General features: G+C 39.6%; 1 protein-coding gene across 1 annotated transcript; it reads right to left on the reverse strand.

Moving 5' to 3' along the window:
- Positions 1 to 11,234: 11,234 nt before the first annotated feature.
- Positions 11,235 to 11,810, reverse strand: LOC118851561 (rho-related GTP-binding protein RhoG-like). Its single transcript, XM_036761048.1, has one exon. It carries the CDS (start codon positions 11,808 to 11,810, stop codon positions 11,235 to 11,237), a length of 576 nt encoding a protein of 191 aa, XP_036616943.1.
- Between the last annotated feature and the right edge of the window lie 5,827 nt (positions 11,811 to 17,637).

Below are 17,637 nucleotides of genomic sequence, written 5' to 3' on the forward strand. Positions count from 1 at the left end.
CGTTATCATTCATTCTTGCTATAGGACTGGCCCAATTTCTTTTCTAGCCATACATCTGTTCAGAACATCTTCTATAATAGTTCTTGTATTCAAGTGACTACTTAAAATGTATGGAAGCCTACACATGTACATCAGGTATCTTTCCATTACCATTTTTAGGGAATTTTAATTCTCCTGTGATTGTAAAAAAGGAGACACAATGGATCAAGTATTGGACTTGCAGTCGGGAAGTCCGGCATTTGAATCCTACCTGAAGTATTTACTAGCTTATGACCCTGGGAAAATCACCCAACCTTTATTTGCCTCATTTTTCTCATCTGCAAAATGGGGATAATAATAGCACCTCCCAGAGATAACTGTGAGGATCACGTGAAATAATGTTTGTAAAGCACTTTGTAAATTTTGAAATGCTATGTAAATGCTAACTATCATGGCTGTTGCTATGTGACTGTAACCATATAACTTTTCCAGTAACATGTTGTGAGATTGTCTTTTGTTCTGATGAGAAATTGGATGTTATTGAAGTCACTGCACAGTTTCACAAATACAATTTTGCCTAATCTTATCATATTTAAATGTAGGTCCAGCTCGTTGTCTGTATAGAGTGCCAGTCCAAAGTACTGAAAATTAGTTTAATGAGTTCCCCATCCAGCTTTTTCATATCACAGTCTGGAAAACATACATTGTTTTTCCTTTATGTATGGTAGAACATTCATTGTGCCTGACCTTGTAATCAACCAATCAACATATAATTATTGTAATCTTATTGTATATATTGTATATCCTATTGTCCTATCATTGTTCTGGAGAATGCAAAAATAGTCTAAGATGTGATTCTTGTCCTCAAAGCACTCAAAATCTCACATGGAAGACAAATACAAAGCAGTGTAATGATAGAGGGCCTTTGAAGTTATTTCTAGCTCTTGAACTATAAACCAATGAGTCTTCTCCCTGATATAGAACAATTTATCACCAATTGATCATCAAGCATTTGTCAAGTGCTTGCTATGTTCTAGGCCCTGTGTTAAATGAACCAGAGCAAGAGTTTAGAAGTAAATATGTTTTAAGTCAGTTAGCACTATGAATGCCTACAGTTCATGGTTAAAATCTCATGTAAGTTGTTAAATAAAGGAGCTGGGCTAATTTCAGCTTCTGTGAATCATATTCTTAGAAATTTAATATGGATGAAATTGGTGGGGAGAAATTATATTCACACATAAGAGATTAGAAAGGAATAAACTCTTTGGAGAGAAAATTACTTTTTAAAAAATCCTTAAATTTAATGCCAAATTCAGTTGTATTGTCTTTTACTTTTATTGTAAATATTGAAATGACAGAATGAGAAATAAAAGGTTTCCTTCTGTCACATACAGAAGAAATAATAACATTGGGATGTAGACTTATGCAGTATTAATCTTATGTGTATTCACTCTTTAACTGAGTGGGCATGTTTAACACATACGCTTAGTGATATGGCAAATACTTAGAATAAATATATTCCGTTTAAAAAGTGTTAGAACTTTTCTTAGGAATTTTCTGTGTGGTTTCAGGCAGAAGGTTGTGTTTTGGTATGCAGGATTTATAGCAGAAAAAGAATTATTAGTTTGTTTCCTTAAAAATATCCATGTATACATTGCCATCACCAGATACCATGTCTTACATTGCAATCTCCTAGTTTCCTGAAAGAATAAAAAATACAATGAAATCAACAAATATTTTGCAGTAGCCAAACTAATTCAGCTTTCCTAGCTCATTTCTTGGTTTCCTGAACTCCAGTTTTTAAAATATTGAAGAGTTATTAAGATATTTGAATTCTGATGGTGATGGTGGGTACCAGTGGTGTGGAAAAATAAGAGCTTCAGTAACATTGTGTAACCAGAATTGTCTTTGTTTTCTTTGAGTGACTCAATTTATCTCAGTGAGCTTTACTAGGTGCTAAGCCCCAGGCCCAAACCCCATTAGGTGTTAATGTAATCCATGTGGATGTGAACATCCCAGGGTCCTAAGGGGAGGGGCCAACTCAAGAACCAATTACCAGAGCCTGAGCTCTGGTGATTCAGATGATGTCTGATGATGTCTAAAGCCCTATAAGAAGGGAGGACAGAGCTATTGGTGCGGGGCTCTGGAGATGGTGTTGATGAGGAGACTCCGGGCAGCTGTAGCTAAGGAGCCCTCCAGCTTGTAAACCCGGATGTTGAAACTTTGTTGAACTGTGGTAACTATCTGTTGGGACTTGAATCAGACAAAGTCTATTGATGTCTGTAATTTGCATTTTGTTTTGAAGTTCAGGGTGCTGGTTTTTTTCCCCTGAACTGACTGAATGATATTTGAATTAAAAGTAAGCTTGTCAACCCCTTCACCTTGCTTTCCTTAATTAAGCAGATCAAAAGAACCTGTGCTGTTGGCAGCTTTCTGGGTGTTGGCTGTGGGTGAATCTTATACCCCCACAGAAGCTGCCAGCCGGGTTGTTGACACACATTGGTGCTATTCTTGACTCCTTTCTCCCTCGTGTCAAGCAGCATGACACTGTTGAAATAGTAATGAACCTGGGTTCAAATACCTTTTATGGCCCTTATTCTATGTGTGACTTGGTATATTGGCAATCAAAATGGGCTTTTAGCATTTAATTTAACCAAGTGCCCTTGAAGAGTTTGGCCTTTATTTCCTTGATTAAATTAGGAGTCTTTGATGACCTCCTTGCCTCAAGGGAAAGCCTAGTTTACATGGGTTTGAGTGACATGTTTGTGACAGCAGAGGCTTTTAGATCATGTGGGTTTAACTTGCATTTTTGTGATGATTTTAGGTTATTTGGGTGAGTCGTGTGTCGCACTCACTCTTGCCCTGAAAAAGATATAAAACCAGGGGTTGGCTTTCTTTTTTCAGAGTTCTGACCCACAGCAGGAGTATTGCGTGACTCTGGGCCAGCCCTTGTCCAGCTCCCAGCTGAACTCAGATGTTGGTAACTGTGAATTATATTTGATCTGTCTGTTGATGTTTGTAATTTGTTTGTATTTGCTCTGAACTTCAGGGTGGGGGCTTTTTCCCCTGAATTAAGTGAATGATATTTGTATGTTGGATTAAAGTAAGATCATTAACCCCTTAATGTTGCTTTCCTTAGTAAAGCAGATCAAAAGAACCTGGGCTTGCAGCGTTCTGTGAGCTGGTTTTTGTTGGTTTTACACCCCCACAGCAGCTACTAGCTGGATTGTTGAAACACTTGGTCATCACAATTTCTTAGGCCAAAAGTCTCCTCATGTTTAAAATAGGGATATTTGCTTAGTGGCTTCTAATTCCAGCTATATTTCAATCTGTAATAAAGCGACTTTCTTATATTCAACCAGTTACTAGTTCCTATTCAATAAAATCTTTCATTTATGACTACTTCTCTTTATTGCCATGATTGGACTATGGTTACAATTTCCCTCCAGGGCCTTCCTGCCTTCACTCATCTCCCCTCTGATTTACCTTTCACAGAGCTGCCATAATAATTTTTCATGCTTTCATTTGGTATTTGACTTAGTAGAGTGAAACACTGCCTTTGGTACTCTTCTTCAATAATATGTCTCCTAAGATTGTATCAAAATTGCATTTTATTTTGTGAGAATGTACACAGACACAGATACACATGTGTGTGTGTTTTTTGTGTGTAACAATAGACATAGGCTTGTTTGATGACTCATTATTCCTTACTAGCATGGTATCCAAGTAGGCAACATTCAATAAAGGTATCTTCTGTTGTCAAGGAGGAAATCTGGTGGAGAGTCCCACTCAAGGTGTTCTGGATGTTACTGTTTGGATATGATGTTTTGATGATTACAAAAAAACCTGGAACCCTTCACAGTTTGCTTAATGAGAGCTACAATCACACTAAGAATTTTGGGTTATGTATCCACACAGGAGAAACCACATAGATGAAGACTTCCTGTCATTCAGATTATAATGAGCAATTGAGTGGGCAATCTTTAGAGCTGATCCATCAGTATATTTTTAGATTTTTCGTGTTTCTTTTAATGCCACACTAGCATATTACTTTGTTATCTACTGTCAGCAGTCTATCATCTCCTCTGTCTCATTCTTGGTTTGTGCTGATAAATCAGTACAAACTCAATCAAAATCATAACTATAGATTATATGCCTTTTCCCAAGATGCATTACTTTTCCAAATGGAAGTTCATCTGCCAAATTTTGGCCCTCTGAGACAAGCTCAAGAGCTTATTCCACAGTTTATCCCTTCCAGAAGATTTGCACAATTGGAATATGTAAAAATGGAGATGTTATGGTGTGGCATTTACAGATGCTTTATATTTTGTAAATAAGACTTTTCAAAGTCCTCAAACTCAGTATAGTTTTTTTTTTTTTTGCCTACACTTACACATGCAGAAAAGTTCCCAGTTATCTCTACTTCTTTATTTGTTTATCTTCCAGGTTCCTAAACCAAAATCTGCAGTTTGTTTCAAAAGTTTGAGTACAGTTTGAAGTTTAATACCTTTAAATCCAGACTTAAAATTAGCTTTTGGTTGACTGTCATTCAGGTGCTTTTCTAGATAATTTTTTATCTCTGCATTTGTTTGTATTGATTGAATTTAAGATTATATAAATGGGGAAAAATAATCTAAGAAACATGGCCTGTGAATGCTGGATCCTCTAACCAGCAAGTAAGTAATGCATTGCACAATTGCTTTGGTTATATAGATATTTCTACTCAGTACTAAGTGGAGTTAGAGATGTATTTTTCCATTCTCTGGAGGAAATTATAATTTCAGGATTTTTCTTACTACTAAAACTTTAATTGGTAAACTCTACTATTTAGGAAGTTGATTTTAATTTTCATTTCATTATCACTGCCAATGGTAATTGAATGAAACTATTTTTAAAGCTTTTTAAGGGATTCTTTTAAAAAATAAGAACATAGGAACCTCCAATTATACAACCTTCCTTACAAACTGTCTTTTTACTGATGAAACACATTTTTTTTTATTCAAGGCTTTAACAAAATCATTGTTAGAAGTTATGTTGATCCTGTGAAATTGGGATATCTTTATCAGATCCATCCAGTCCATCCAAAAAAATTGAGGGAGTTTTTACTTTAAATGGGATTGAAAACTTTTCCCTAATAGTGGTCAGATGGATTCTGACAATTCTGATATGCTGTGTAGCAAAAAATTTCTGGAACAGCATCAAATCTCAAAAAAACCCAGCATACTAAAACCCAAAGTTGCATCATGTCACATAGCACAAAATGTTAGGCAATGTATTCAAGAGATGGGGATAAATATGCTTTAATGGTCTGGTGACTTATCTTTTTTTAACCCCTTTGAAAACCTATAGGCTATAATCATTGCTAGACTTAGGAAAAGACAACTGTCCAAGTTATACTTCATGTCTAGTGTGATAAAAGTAATTTCTTGATGAAAAATTTAAAAATGTGTTAAAAATCTTCTGAAGCTCAAAGTCAATTTGTGTAAAATGATTGATTTTGACAAATGGAGGGTATATTTTACATTGCAATTTTTAGAAGGTAAGACATTGAAAGGCTTATTGTATTTTAATCAACTCAATTTTCTTACTTTGTGCAAGTAAATTTGTATATGGTATAAGCCTAAATTTAATGAGTTAAATGTATTAAATTTTCCAACAAAAATAAAAGGATGGAATAGGCAAAAAAAGAATAAAAAAGGAAAGAAGGGAGAAATTTGATGCATAAAAGAAACACATAAGACATGATAAGAAAATGAAAGGTTCAAAAAAATCTATTATTCTTCAGACCACTTCAAAATAACATTAGTTACCACCTTAATTTCGGACTAGGCCACAATAAAAAAAATCTTATTTTCAATATAGTAAGCAGAAAAACTACATTATGTATAAAGAGAACACGGTTGAGAATGCAAATGGTGGAATCTCCAGCAGTGCACCTTGGAGGTAGCCCTGACAGAGATAGCAGTAGCAGCAGCTCAGAGAACTTTTGGCCCAGAGATAGCAGTTCTTGCTCATAGTTCCAAGGCAGAGAGGAGCACTAGAACTTGCTGCTCCTGGATAGCAAGAAACTTGGTCAAATTTCCAAGGCCAAGAGGAATACTAGCAATTGTGGCTTCAGGCAAGGAGGGATAGTTCCTGGGTAAAGACAAGAGCACAGACCAAGTGTAACAACCATGCTGCTAGCAGCTGCTGTGGGGGTGTAAAGCTGATAACACCAGCACATAGAATGGCTGCTAGCACAGGTTTTTTGACCTGCTTTTCTAAGGAAATCAACTTTAAGCAGTTTACAATCTCACTTTAAACATACATATATCATTCACTTGGTTCAAAGACAAATGTAAGCACCCTGAACTTCAGAGAAAACACAAACAGAAATTACAAGCAGAAATTATATAAACAGAGCAAATAACACAAATCAGCAGACAGGATTTCTAGCTGTCTGACCAAGATATCACATACATAGTTACCAGAGGGGGAAAAAAAAACAACATCTGGGTTTTCAAAGCCAGGGTCTCCTTAATGGCTACCCAGAGTCTTGTCTGGCCAAATCACACAAACAGTCTTTCAATGAGTGAGCCTCAAAGCAAAATGCTGACCTCAGAACACGTATACAGTTCTTTGGGGTCAGAGGGCATCACAACCATGTAACTCAAACTCATGTGACCTAGGTTTTCTTGTGACTTAAGTAGGTCATCAAAGACTCCTGATTCAATCAAAGACTCTTGATTGAAACAAAGGCAAGACTCAATCAAAGGACTTGATTGCCTGAGTGCTGAAAAGCACTAGAACTCCAAAAGAAAAAAGAGCAAAACAAAAAGTCCCACTTTGCTTGCCATTACACCAAGTGAACAGCGATTATACCTCTCCCTGGATCACATCACTTTGGAAGAACCAAAAATTTGCAGACCCCAGAATCAGCTCTGGAGAGCAGCACAAAAAAGACTCAAGTTTGGCACAGTATCTCCCCAATTCCAGGTGAGTAGAGCCAAACTTTAATATAAAGTTAAATGTCAATAAATAGGCTAGAAAATCAGCAAACAATAACAACAAAAAAGAAATTGACCATAAAAGCTCATAAGGTGGCAGGGGAGAACAAGACACAAACTTAAAAGACAACTGTGAAAAAAGCTACAACCAAACTCTGAAACAAAAATGTTAATTGAACACAAGCCAAAGAAGAATTTCTGGACATATTTAAAAATGAGAGAGAGAGAGGGGGGGGGAGAGGGAGGGGGGAGAGAGAGAAGTGGGAGAGGAATTTGGGAAAGAAATGAATGATAAAAAACAAAGAGGCCCAAAACTCCACTGAAGAAAAGAACTCCTTAAAAACCAGAACTGGCTAAATGGAAAAAGAGGTACAGAAACTCAGTGAAGAAAATAATGCCTTAAAATTAGAATCTGGCAACTGTAAACTAATGACTTCATAAGATATAAAAAAACATTAAGACAAACTCAAAAGAATGAAAAAAGTAGATGAAAATGTGAAATATTTCATCAGGTAAAAAAGAAACTGATGTGGAGATCAAAGAGGGACAGATTAAAAATCACTGGAATACCTGAAAGCTGTGATCTTTAAAAAGAGCCTAAACATCATATTTCAAGGAAAACTATCTTGATAGTTTAGATTGAGAGGGCAAAATAGAAATTGACATTCTCCACCATTTACCTCCTGAAAGAAATTCCCAAATAAAAGTTCCCAAGAATGTTATAACCAAATTCCAGGTGAAGCAGAAGATATTGCAAGCAGCTAGAAAGAAACAATTCAAATATCATGGAGCTGCAACCAGAACTATATAATATATAGCATCTTCCAGGTTAAGTGGGTCAAGAGCTTGAAATATGATATTCCAGAAGGCAAAAAAGCTAAAATTACAACCAAGAGTAGTCCATCCATCAAAACTGAGTGTATTCCCACAGAGGAAAATGGATATTTAATGAAATAGAGGACTTTCACTCTTTCTTTTTTTCCTCTGTATATATTTTATTTAATATTTTAGTTTTCAACATTGATTTCCACAAGATTCTGAGCCACAAATTTTCTCCCCATTTCCACACTCCCCCCCCATTCCAAGATGGCATACATTCTGATTGCTTCATTCCCCAGTCATCCCTCCCCTCCTTCACCCCACTCCCCCATCCCCTTTCCCCCTACTTTCCTGTAGAGCAGGATAGATCTCCATGCCCCATTCCTTATGCATCTTGTCTCCCAGCTGCATACAAAAAATTAATTATTTTAAGCATCTGCTTTTCAAACTTTGAGTTCCAAACTCTCGCCTCTTCTCTTCCCACTCACACATGTATCATTATGCAAAACACATCCACAATGCTCACATTGTGAAAGGCTAACTATATTTCTCTCCATCCTATCCTGTACCCCTTCATTCAATTTTCTCCCTTGACCTGTCCCCTTTCAAATGTGTTTGTTTTTGATTACCTCCTTCCCCTATCTGCCCTCCCTTCTATCATCCCCCCTTTTTATCCCCTTTCACTTGCTTTCCTGTGGAGTAAGATACCCAATTGAGTGTGTATGCTATTCCCTTCTCAAGTTGAACCCGATGAAAGATTCGCCCATTTCCCCTCACCTGCCCCCTGTTCCCTTCCAACAGAACTGCTTCTTGCCACTTTTATGTGAAATAATTTTCCCCATTCTATCTCTCCCTTTCTCCCTCTCTCAATATATTCCTCTCTCATCCCTCAAATCTATTTTTTTCTTTTAGGTATCATCCCTTCATATTCAACTCATCCTGTGCTGTCTGTCTATATTCCATTCAGCTCCCCTAATACTGGGAAATGTCTCTTGAATTATACACATTGTCTTTCCACGAAGGAATGTAAACATAACAGTTCAACTTTAGTAAGTCCCATATGAATTCTCTTTCTTGTTTACCTTTTCATGCTTCTCTTGATTCTTGTATTTGAAAGTCAAATTTTCTATTCAGCTCTGGTCTTTTCATGGAGAAAGCTTGAAAGTCCTTTATTTTATTGAAAATCCATATTTTGCCTTGGAGCATTTTACTCAGTTCTGCTGGGTAGGTGATTCTTGGCCTCAGTCCTAGCTCCTTTGACCTCTGGGATATCATATTCCAAGCCTTTTGATCCTTAATGTAGAAGCTGCTACACCTTGTGTTATCCTGATTGTATTTCCACAATATTCAAATTGTTTCTTTCTGGCTGCTTGCAGTATTTTCTCCTTGATCTGGGAGCTCTGGAATTTGGTGACAATATTCCTAGGAATTTTCTTTTTGGGATCTTTTTTCAAGAGGCAATTTGTGGATTCTTTCAATTTCTGTTTTACCCTCTGGTTCCAGAATATCAGGGCAGGTCTCCTTGATAATTTCTTGAAAGATGACATCTAGGCTCTTTTTTCTATTATGGCTTTCAGGGAGTCCAATGCTTTTTAAATTATCTCTCCTAGATCTATTCTCCAGGTCAGTGGTTTTTCCAATGAGATATTTCACATTGTCTTCCATTTTTTCCATTCCTTTGGTTCTGTTTTATAATATCTTGATTTCTCATAAAGTCACTAGCTTCTACTTGCTCCAATCTAATTTTTAAGGTGGTATATTCTTCAGCAGTCTTTTGAACCTCCTTTTCCATTTGGCTAATTCTTTTGGCTGTATGATTTGATCTTCTTTTTCACCAAAAAAAGGAATCTAGAGTTTGAATTGGAGTCAGAGTCTTAATCTGAGTCCATTTTCGCTGCCTGTTTATGTTCCCAGCCAACTACTTGACCCTTGAGCTTTATGTGGGGGTATGACTATATGTAGAGTAGAGAGTACTCTGTCCCAAGCTTTAGGGTACAAGCCCTGCTGTTTTCAGAGCCACTTATCCTCCACTGTCACCCCAGGCTCTGTCACAGCAGTGCTCCTCCTCCCCCAAGAACTGCCAACCAGGATCGCAATTCAGATCCAAGCAGGGCACAGCAAAAGAATCTGCCTTTGTGCCCACAAAGCACTTCTTGCATTCCCGCTCAGATCTGCTGCTAGATTCCTCCCACCTAGTGAGCCAGGGACTCAGGGAGCTACTGATGCTGGCACTCTGGAGGCAGCCTCAGGAGCTTCCTGCTCCTGCTAGGCCACTGCTCCATGATCTTCTCCTCCCCCAGAGCTGGCAGTCAGACTGCTCTGAACTCGATCCTGCAGTTTCGCCCCTACCTGCTATTTGGCGATTGTGGGTTGAGAAGTCTGGTATCTGCCACAGCTCACTGTTTCATGGCCCCAAGGCCTCTTCTGGCTGGCTGACTCCAGCTCTGGTCTGTCCCTGCATGACCCATGCTGGGCTGCCCTCTGCTCTCAGCACCATGTGATAGACCCTTCCTGGCAACCATCCAGGTCCTCCTGGGCTGGAGATCTGTCTCCCTCTGCTATTTCATGTGTTCTGCAACTCTAGAATTTTTTTTTGAACACAAGGAGATTTTATTAATGCACACAGGGAGAGGGTTGAGGGGGCTGGTGGGATAGGACAAGTCCTCTCATCCCTTCCAAACCCCCCGAGCATACGGGCAAAGTCTGTTGGTGGGTTTGTAAATGGGGGATTGGGAGGCAGCTGGCTCTCCTTGCCCCTTCCTCAGGTGGGCAGGTGCTGGCTGGCTCCCTTTCTTCTCAGGATCCTGTGCTCCTGTCCTGGCAAGAGAGGTGGGGTGTGTCCTGAGCATGGTAGCCAGGCTGGAGCAGGGATGGGCAGAGGGTGGGATGGGTCTCCAGTGCCCTAGACCTAGGGAAGCTCAGAAAGACCCCCGAGGGTCAGCCCAAGGAAGCTCATTGAAAACTGATGGGGTGGGAGAGCTGGAAAAGGCCCTCCCTACAAACAGGCCTCCTGCCACAACAGGACTTCTTCAGCTCTGAGTGCCAGGAACAGGACAGTGAACTGTAAGCTTCAGAAGATCAGGGACTATGTCATTTTTCATCTCTGACTTCCCAGCATCTGAACAGGGCCCTGCACATAGCAGGAGGTTGGTAAATAAATGTTCACTGAATTGATGTAAAGACTGCCAGGAGAAAGGGGGCCAGGAATATTGCCCCTATCCCTCTCTCCCTGCCTCTGATGGGGATGGCATGGGCACTGGTTGGGGGGCACATGGCTGGAGGGAGAAAGAGGAACCAATCAGACCTAGAGGGGAGAAGGGGGTCAAGGCACATCTGGCTGAGGTGGGAGGAGGAAAGGGGGCTCAGGAAGATGGACAAACAGATGACAAGCCCCAGGACAGGGCCAGCAGGGATGGGGAGGGGGGACTGTCCCCTCCCAAGGTTGGGGAGTCACAAGAGGAAACAGGAGCGGCCTCGCTTGAGTGGTGTTGGATTGAGCACGGCCCAGACAGCCTCAGCAAACACTTCTTTGACGCCATCCTGCTGCAGTGCAGAGCACTTGAGGTAGCAAACGGCATGGATTTGCTTGCTCAGGGCTACACTCTGCTGGGGCGTGATGGCTGCCTGGCCCTGCTCCTTCAGCCGCCTTACAGCATCTGGCTGGGCTGGCAGGTCCTTCTTGGTGCCCCCAAGCAGGATGGGCACATCAGGGCAGTGGTGACAAACCTCTGGGTACCACTTGTGCTGCACATTCTCAAAGGAAGGTGGGCTGGCAATGGTGAAGCAGATGACAAAGACGTTGGTCTGGGGATAGGACAAGGTGCGTAACCGGTCATATTCTTCCTGGCCTGCTGTGTCCCACAGGTTCAGATTGACTGTGCGCCCATCCACAGTGCTTTGGGCGCTGTAGTTGTCGAACACAGTTGGGATGTACTCCTTAGGGAAGGCATTGGTAGTATAGCAGATGAGAAGGCACGTCTTGCCCACTGCCCTGTTGCCCACCACCACACACTTGATGCTCTGCATTGTGGCGGCTGCAGCGGGTGCAGCTGTGGCCTTCCTTGCCTGTTCCAGCCAGAGCCCTCACAGTGGCAGCCAATGTTTCAACCTGGTCCTCTCCCTCCCTCCCTGCCCGCGCTGGGGGCGCTGGGGGCTGCGGCGGCAGGAGCGGCTCCGGGACTCGAGAAGGAAGTGAGAGAGCCAGAACTCTAGAATTTTTTAGAGCCATTTTTTACACGTGTTTGTAGGGATTTGGGGGTGAGCTTAAGCAAGTCCCTGCTTCCCTGCCACCATCTTGGCTCTGCCTCCTATTTCTACTACTTTCATTCATTCTTGATGAAAAGACCAGAGGAATAGAAAATTTTACATTCAAATATAAGGCTCAAGAGAAGCATGAAGAAGTAAATATGAAAAAGATATCATAACAGCCTCAATGAGTTTAAACTGCTTACATTCCAAATGGAAAGCTAATAAATATTATTCTTAAGAACTTTATCATTATTTGAACAGTTAAAAACATTCTACATAGACAGAGGGCATGGATAGGTATCTATTATGTTGGAGTGATCTAAGAAAATGAAGTTGTGAGAAAGAGTGATGCACTGGGAGAAGGGGTAAGGAAGAAGTAGAATGGAGAAAATTTTGTCACATGTAAGAGGCACACAAGAAAGAGCTTTTATAGGAGGGGGAAAATGGAGAGTGTGGCAGGCAATGCCTGAACCTCAGTTTCATTGGAATAAATTCAAAAAGGGAAGAACACACACACACATACTCAGCCGGGTATAGAAATGTGTCTTACCCAAAAGGTTAATAGGAGAGCAAGGGGATAAGAGAAATGGGGAATGGAAGGATGATAAAAGGGAAGGCAGATTAAGGGAGACAGTGGTCAGAAGTAAAACAGACTTTTATGGAGGGGTGGGAGACTATAGCATGAAGGCAGAATTCATGATTTCAAAGAAAATCATACATATGCCTGAATGGTTCAGAACTGCAGGATATAAGGAATTCTCTAAGTAGAAAGCAGAAGAGTTAAAGCATTTATTCAAGCTCCAAAGTAGCAGACCAATAAATCAGTGTCCCCAATTCCATATCCTGTTCAAAAGCTTCCAGGCCCAATAAGTCCACCTCACAAGAGTAACCAGGAGGTTACAGAAAAACATTATGATATTAAATCAAACCATATTGGTGCTTCCACCCTCTGGTAAGAAGATTACCCACTGGCCTCAAGTCCTTGCTCAGCTTTCTCTGGTCTGCACAAGTGTCAGTCCTACTTTCAGTAGTGCCTACTGCTTCAGCTCCTTCTGCTTCAACTTCTGCTTCGGCTGCCGCTGTTGCTGCTGCTGTTGCTGCCGCCGCTGCAGCTTTTCTTGCCTTCACCATGTCTCAATCTCTAAGCTGTGTTCTCTCTTTTTGTACAATTTCAGACATCATCAAATATCATCTGAGCGACCAGAACTTCAGCTCCTATGATTGGCTTTGGTCTTAGCACCTCCCCTTAGGACCCTGGGGGCCTCACGCCACAATTGGCTTAGCACCTCGAAATTAGGGATTTGGGGCAAACTTGGGAGCAAAGATCTAATCAGATCTCCCTTAGTTGGCCCCACCTGGCTGGGGTCCCACCTTGAGCCTATTCAAATGGGCAGGGAAGATCATCTCATAAAGGGAGAGAGAAGGATAAAGAGAAGAGAATAGGATGGAGTGAAATACAGTTAGTAATCCTAACTGTGAACGTGAATGGGATTAGCTCATTAATAAAAAGGAAGCATATAGCAGAAGGAATTAGAAACAAATCCAATAATATGTTGTTTACAGGAAACACTTTTGAAACAGAAAGACATACACACAGAATTAAAATAACAAAAAAAAGATGAATCAGAATCCAGCATAGTTCAACTGAAGTAAAGAAGGTAGAGGTAGCACTCATTATCTCAAACAAAGCAAAAGGAAAAACAGATCTAATGAAAACAGATGATATCAAAAGCTACATGTTGATGAAAGGTACCATAGACAATCAAGTAATATTAAAAAACAGTAATTTTCTTTAAGGCCCCTTTTCACAAATATATAAGAAACTGTGTCAAATTAATAAAAAAAAAAACACCAAAAGCCATTTCCCAATTGGTAAATTGTCAAGGGACATGAACAGGCAACTTTCAGATGAAAAAATCAAAGCTATCTATAGCCATATGAAAAAAAATGTTCCAGATCACATTAATTGGAAAATGTAAATTAAAACAACTCTGTGGAACCACCTCCTACCTACTGGAACAAATTATTGGAAGAGTGAGGGAGAATATGTGCACTAATGGAATGTTGGTGGAGGTGTCAACTGGTCCAATCATTCTAGAGAACAATTTGGAACTATGGGTAAAGAGCTATAAAACTGTGAATATCTTCTGACCCAGCAACGCCACTAGGTCAGTACTCCAAATAGATCAAATAAAAAGGAAAAGGACTTATATGTACAAAACTATTTATAGCAATTATTTCTGTGGTGGCAAGAATTTAAAATTAAGGGGATGTCCATTAATTGAAGAATGGGTAAACAAGTTATGGAATATGATTGTGATGGTATATTATTTTTCTATAACAGGGCTGTCCAAATTGTGGCCTGCAGTGAGATTTTATGCAGCCCACCTGTGTTTATTAAGGGCATGGAAATTGATACAAATGCTTTCACTAAAGTATTTGTGTCTATATCTGTGCTTGTAGTGGACAGGGGCGGGCCACATGTGGGTGCATGGCCTGTGTTTTGGACAGCCCTGTTCTATAAGAAATAATGATTAAGATGCTTCATGAAAATTTGGAGAAATTTCTATGAACTGATGCAAACTGAAGTCAGCAAAACCAGTTGATCGTTGTACACAGTAACACCAGTATCATAATGATGAAATATGAAATGATCCAAGAAAACTCCAAAGAACTCATGATGAAACATATTATGCACCTTCAGAGAAAGAACTGATGAACTAGGAGTGCAAATTAAAATATGTTTCTCACTTATTTTTTTTTGCTTTTTTTGGCATGATGTGGCTAATATGGAAATATGTTTTGCATGATTTTGCATGTATAATTGATATCATATTACTTGCCTTCTTAGAGGTCGGGTGAGTTGGAGAGAGAGAGGGAGAGAATTTGAAACTTAAATCTTTTTTTAAATGCTAAAAATAAATAACATTTTTAAAAAAGGAAACCACAGGAAAGAAAGACAATATTAAAGGCATTCCTACCAAATTCCCTATTGCCCAAATTCTTAAAAGTAAAGCTAACCAAATTGTAAGGAGAAATTGATAGTAAAACATTAATGTCTATATTTTATCCTAATCATATTCACCAACCGCATGATACCTATAATATTTAAATTCTTTGAAATTCTATTCAGATTCTTACCTTTTTCCCTTTTTAATATTTTTTACTAGCTTCATCCATTTCTACATTGAAGTCATCAATTATATTCTTGTTATCTACTTCTCATATTTAGACAAATATTTCCTTTAAATATTTAGATGCTTTACTATTTGATACATATATATTAAATAGCATCATTATTTAATTATATAGGACACTTTTTCTTAATGTAGTTTCCCTGCTTATCCCTTTTAACATGTTGATTCTAACCATTCCCTTACTTATCTAATATCATGATAGCTATGGCTCCAATGAGGGCTACTGGAGTACTAGGTTGTAGTCTATTAAAAGGTCTTGGGTGAGTGTATACTGCTTAACCCTGTTTCCCTTTGGAGTGAGCCAGTGTGCTGACTCTTCCCTGTGATGCTCCAACAGGCCAGAGCTGACATCATTTTGGCTTTAGCCCCTAGCTCCTGGTACTGGCTTCCTCTTTTCATGCCCTGCCCCTCTCAGAATGCACACAGGCTTCTGGCTATCTTCTTTTTCAGTCTTGAGTCCGAATAGAAGGATTGTTTCTTTTTGTTATTGGGAAAAGTTTTTTTTTAATTTATTTTACTTTCAATTTATGAAATAAAACAAGCATTTCCATAACTTAGGAGAATAAAAATATATAATTGCTCATGAAATTACAAATTGGTTATGTACAACTTGCAATTCCTTTTAAATATACAATGGAGTTATCACGTAATTTTTTTCTTCCCTCTCCCCAATCCTAGAGGTGGTTACCTTAGACACTGACATATGTGTATATATATTTTTATATGTGTGTGTGTGTGTGTGTGTGTGTGTAAAAAACTATTTTATTCATAATATTATTTATCAGTTCTTTCTCTGGAAAGAACTTTATCTTTTCCCCCCTTAATTATTCTTCCTTTTGGTGAATTTTTAGAACTTTAGTCAAGTATTTTTGGGAGATCTGGTTCTTATGAGGACCCTTCACACTGACATCAACTCAAAATAGAAGAGTGAGATTTTAAAAGACAAATGTCTATTTTCATGTATAGGAAAAACCTTTATAGATGCAGAGTTGGAAGAGGGAAGAATGAGACTGAGTTTACCTAGAACAATGGTTTTCAAAGTATGGTTCAAGTACACCTGAAGGTTCCCAATACCCCTTAAGGGGGTCTGTGAGGTCAAAACTATTTTGATAATAATATAAATATTGTTTAATTTTTAATATGATAAATATTATTTGGTGGAAACCACATAAGCCAAAGCTCTTTGAGGGAGTACTAAAATATTTTTTTTGAGTGGGAAAAGGTCTTTAAAACAAAAAAAAAAATTTGAGAAACACAAGTCTAGAATGATGATAGCTCATGAGGTGGAGTAGGATTAAATAAGGTTAGGAAGGCAGTCTGGGTAAAATTATTGAGGACCTTAAATGCCAGGTTAAGAAGCTTGCATTTTATCTTATGGGCCACAAGAGTGACTGAAGGGGCTTGATCAGGGCAGTGATATTATTAGATCCATGCATTAGAGAGGTTATTTTGGCAGGAGCATGGGACCTGGGCTGGAGCAGAGAATATTACAAGAAAGAAGACCTTACAACAAATTTTTCCAGTAGATAAAGCATGTCAAAGAACCCATGACCTCCCATCAAAAGGGATTTTCTAGGAAGGTGAATTAGAAACAAATATTTATTTTGTCAAATCCCTAGCCTTAGCACAATATACTGAGAGCTGGAATGGTTTTCAGTGGGCATCTATATCATTAAGGCAGAATTCATGACTTCAAAGATAGCCATGAATATACCTGAATGGTCCAGAATCGCAGGATATAAGGATTTCTCTAAGTAGAAGGCAGAGGAGTTAAAGCATTTATTGAAACTCAAAAGTAGCAGACCCACAGACCAGTGTCCCCAGTTCGACATCCTGGCAAGAACCTTCCAAGACCATTATGCCCATCTCGTAATAGTGACCAGGAGGCCAAAGAAAAACATTATGGCAGCAAGCCAAGCCATACTGGTGCCTCCCTCCCCAATGCCAGGGCCCTCCAGCAAGAAGACCACTCACTGGCCTCAAGCCCCTGCTCAGCCCTCTCCGGTCTCCACGAGGGTCAGTCCTGCCTTTTTGTAGCACCTGCTGCTGTTGCTGCCACTTCCACTGCAATCTCCAAGCTGTGTTCCAGAGGACTGCTTCCTCTCTCTTTCAGCTCTTAACTGCTCTCACAAACTGCCTCCCCAATTGCCTCTTAGCTCTCCTCCAACCCTTCAGCAAGCTCCTCCCACCACAGGCTTCCATTGGCTCCAGTCCTAGCCACTCCCCCCAGGACCCTGAGAGCCCCACCCCTGAAGCCCACTCAAATGGGCAGGGAAAATCTTCCCATGCAGTGATTGCCTTTACAACATCCAGGACAACATCCTCATTTTACATATGAAGAAAGTGGGGTTCAGGGAAGTGATTAAGTTAAGTGATTTGTCCAAAGTCACACAGTAAACAATAGTCAG

The sequence above is a fragment of the Trichosurus vulpecula genome, chromosome 5 (genome assembly GCF_011100635.1).
Source record: "Trichosurus vulpecula isolate mTriVul1 chromosome 5, mTriVul1.pri, whole genome shotgun sequence".
In the NCBI taxonomy this organism is placed as follows: Eukaryota; Metazoa; Chordata; class Mammalia; order Diprotodontia; family Phalangeridae; genus Trichosurus; species Trichosurus vulpecula.

What these genes read in the sequence shown, in the direction of transcription:
- LOC118851561 (XM_036761048.1), bottom strand. Translation starts at nt 11,810, where the DNA reads ATGCAGAGCATCAAGTGTGTGGTGGTGGGCAACAGGGCAGTGGGCAAG.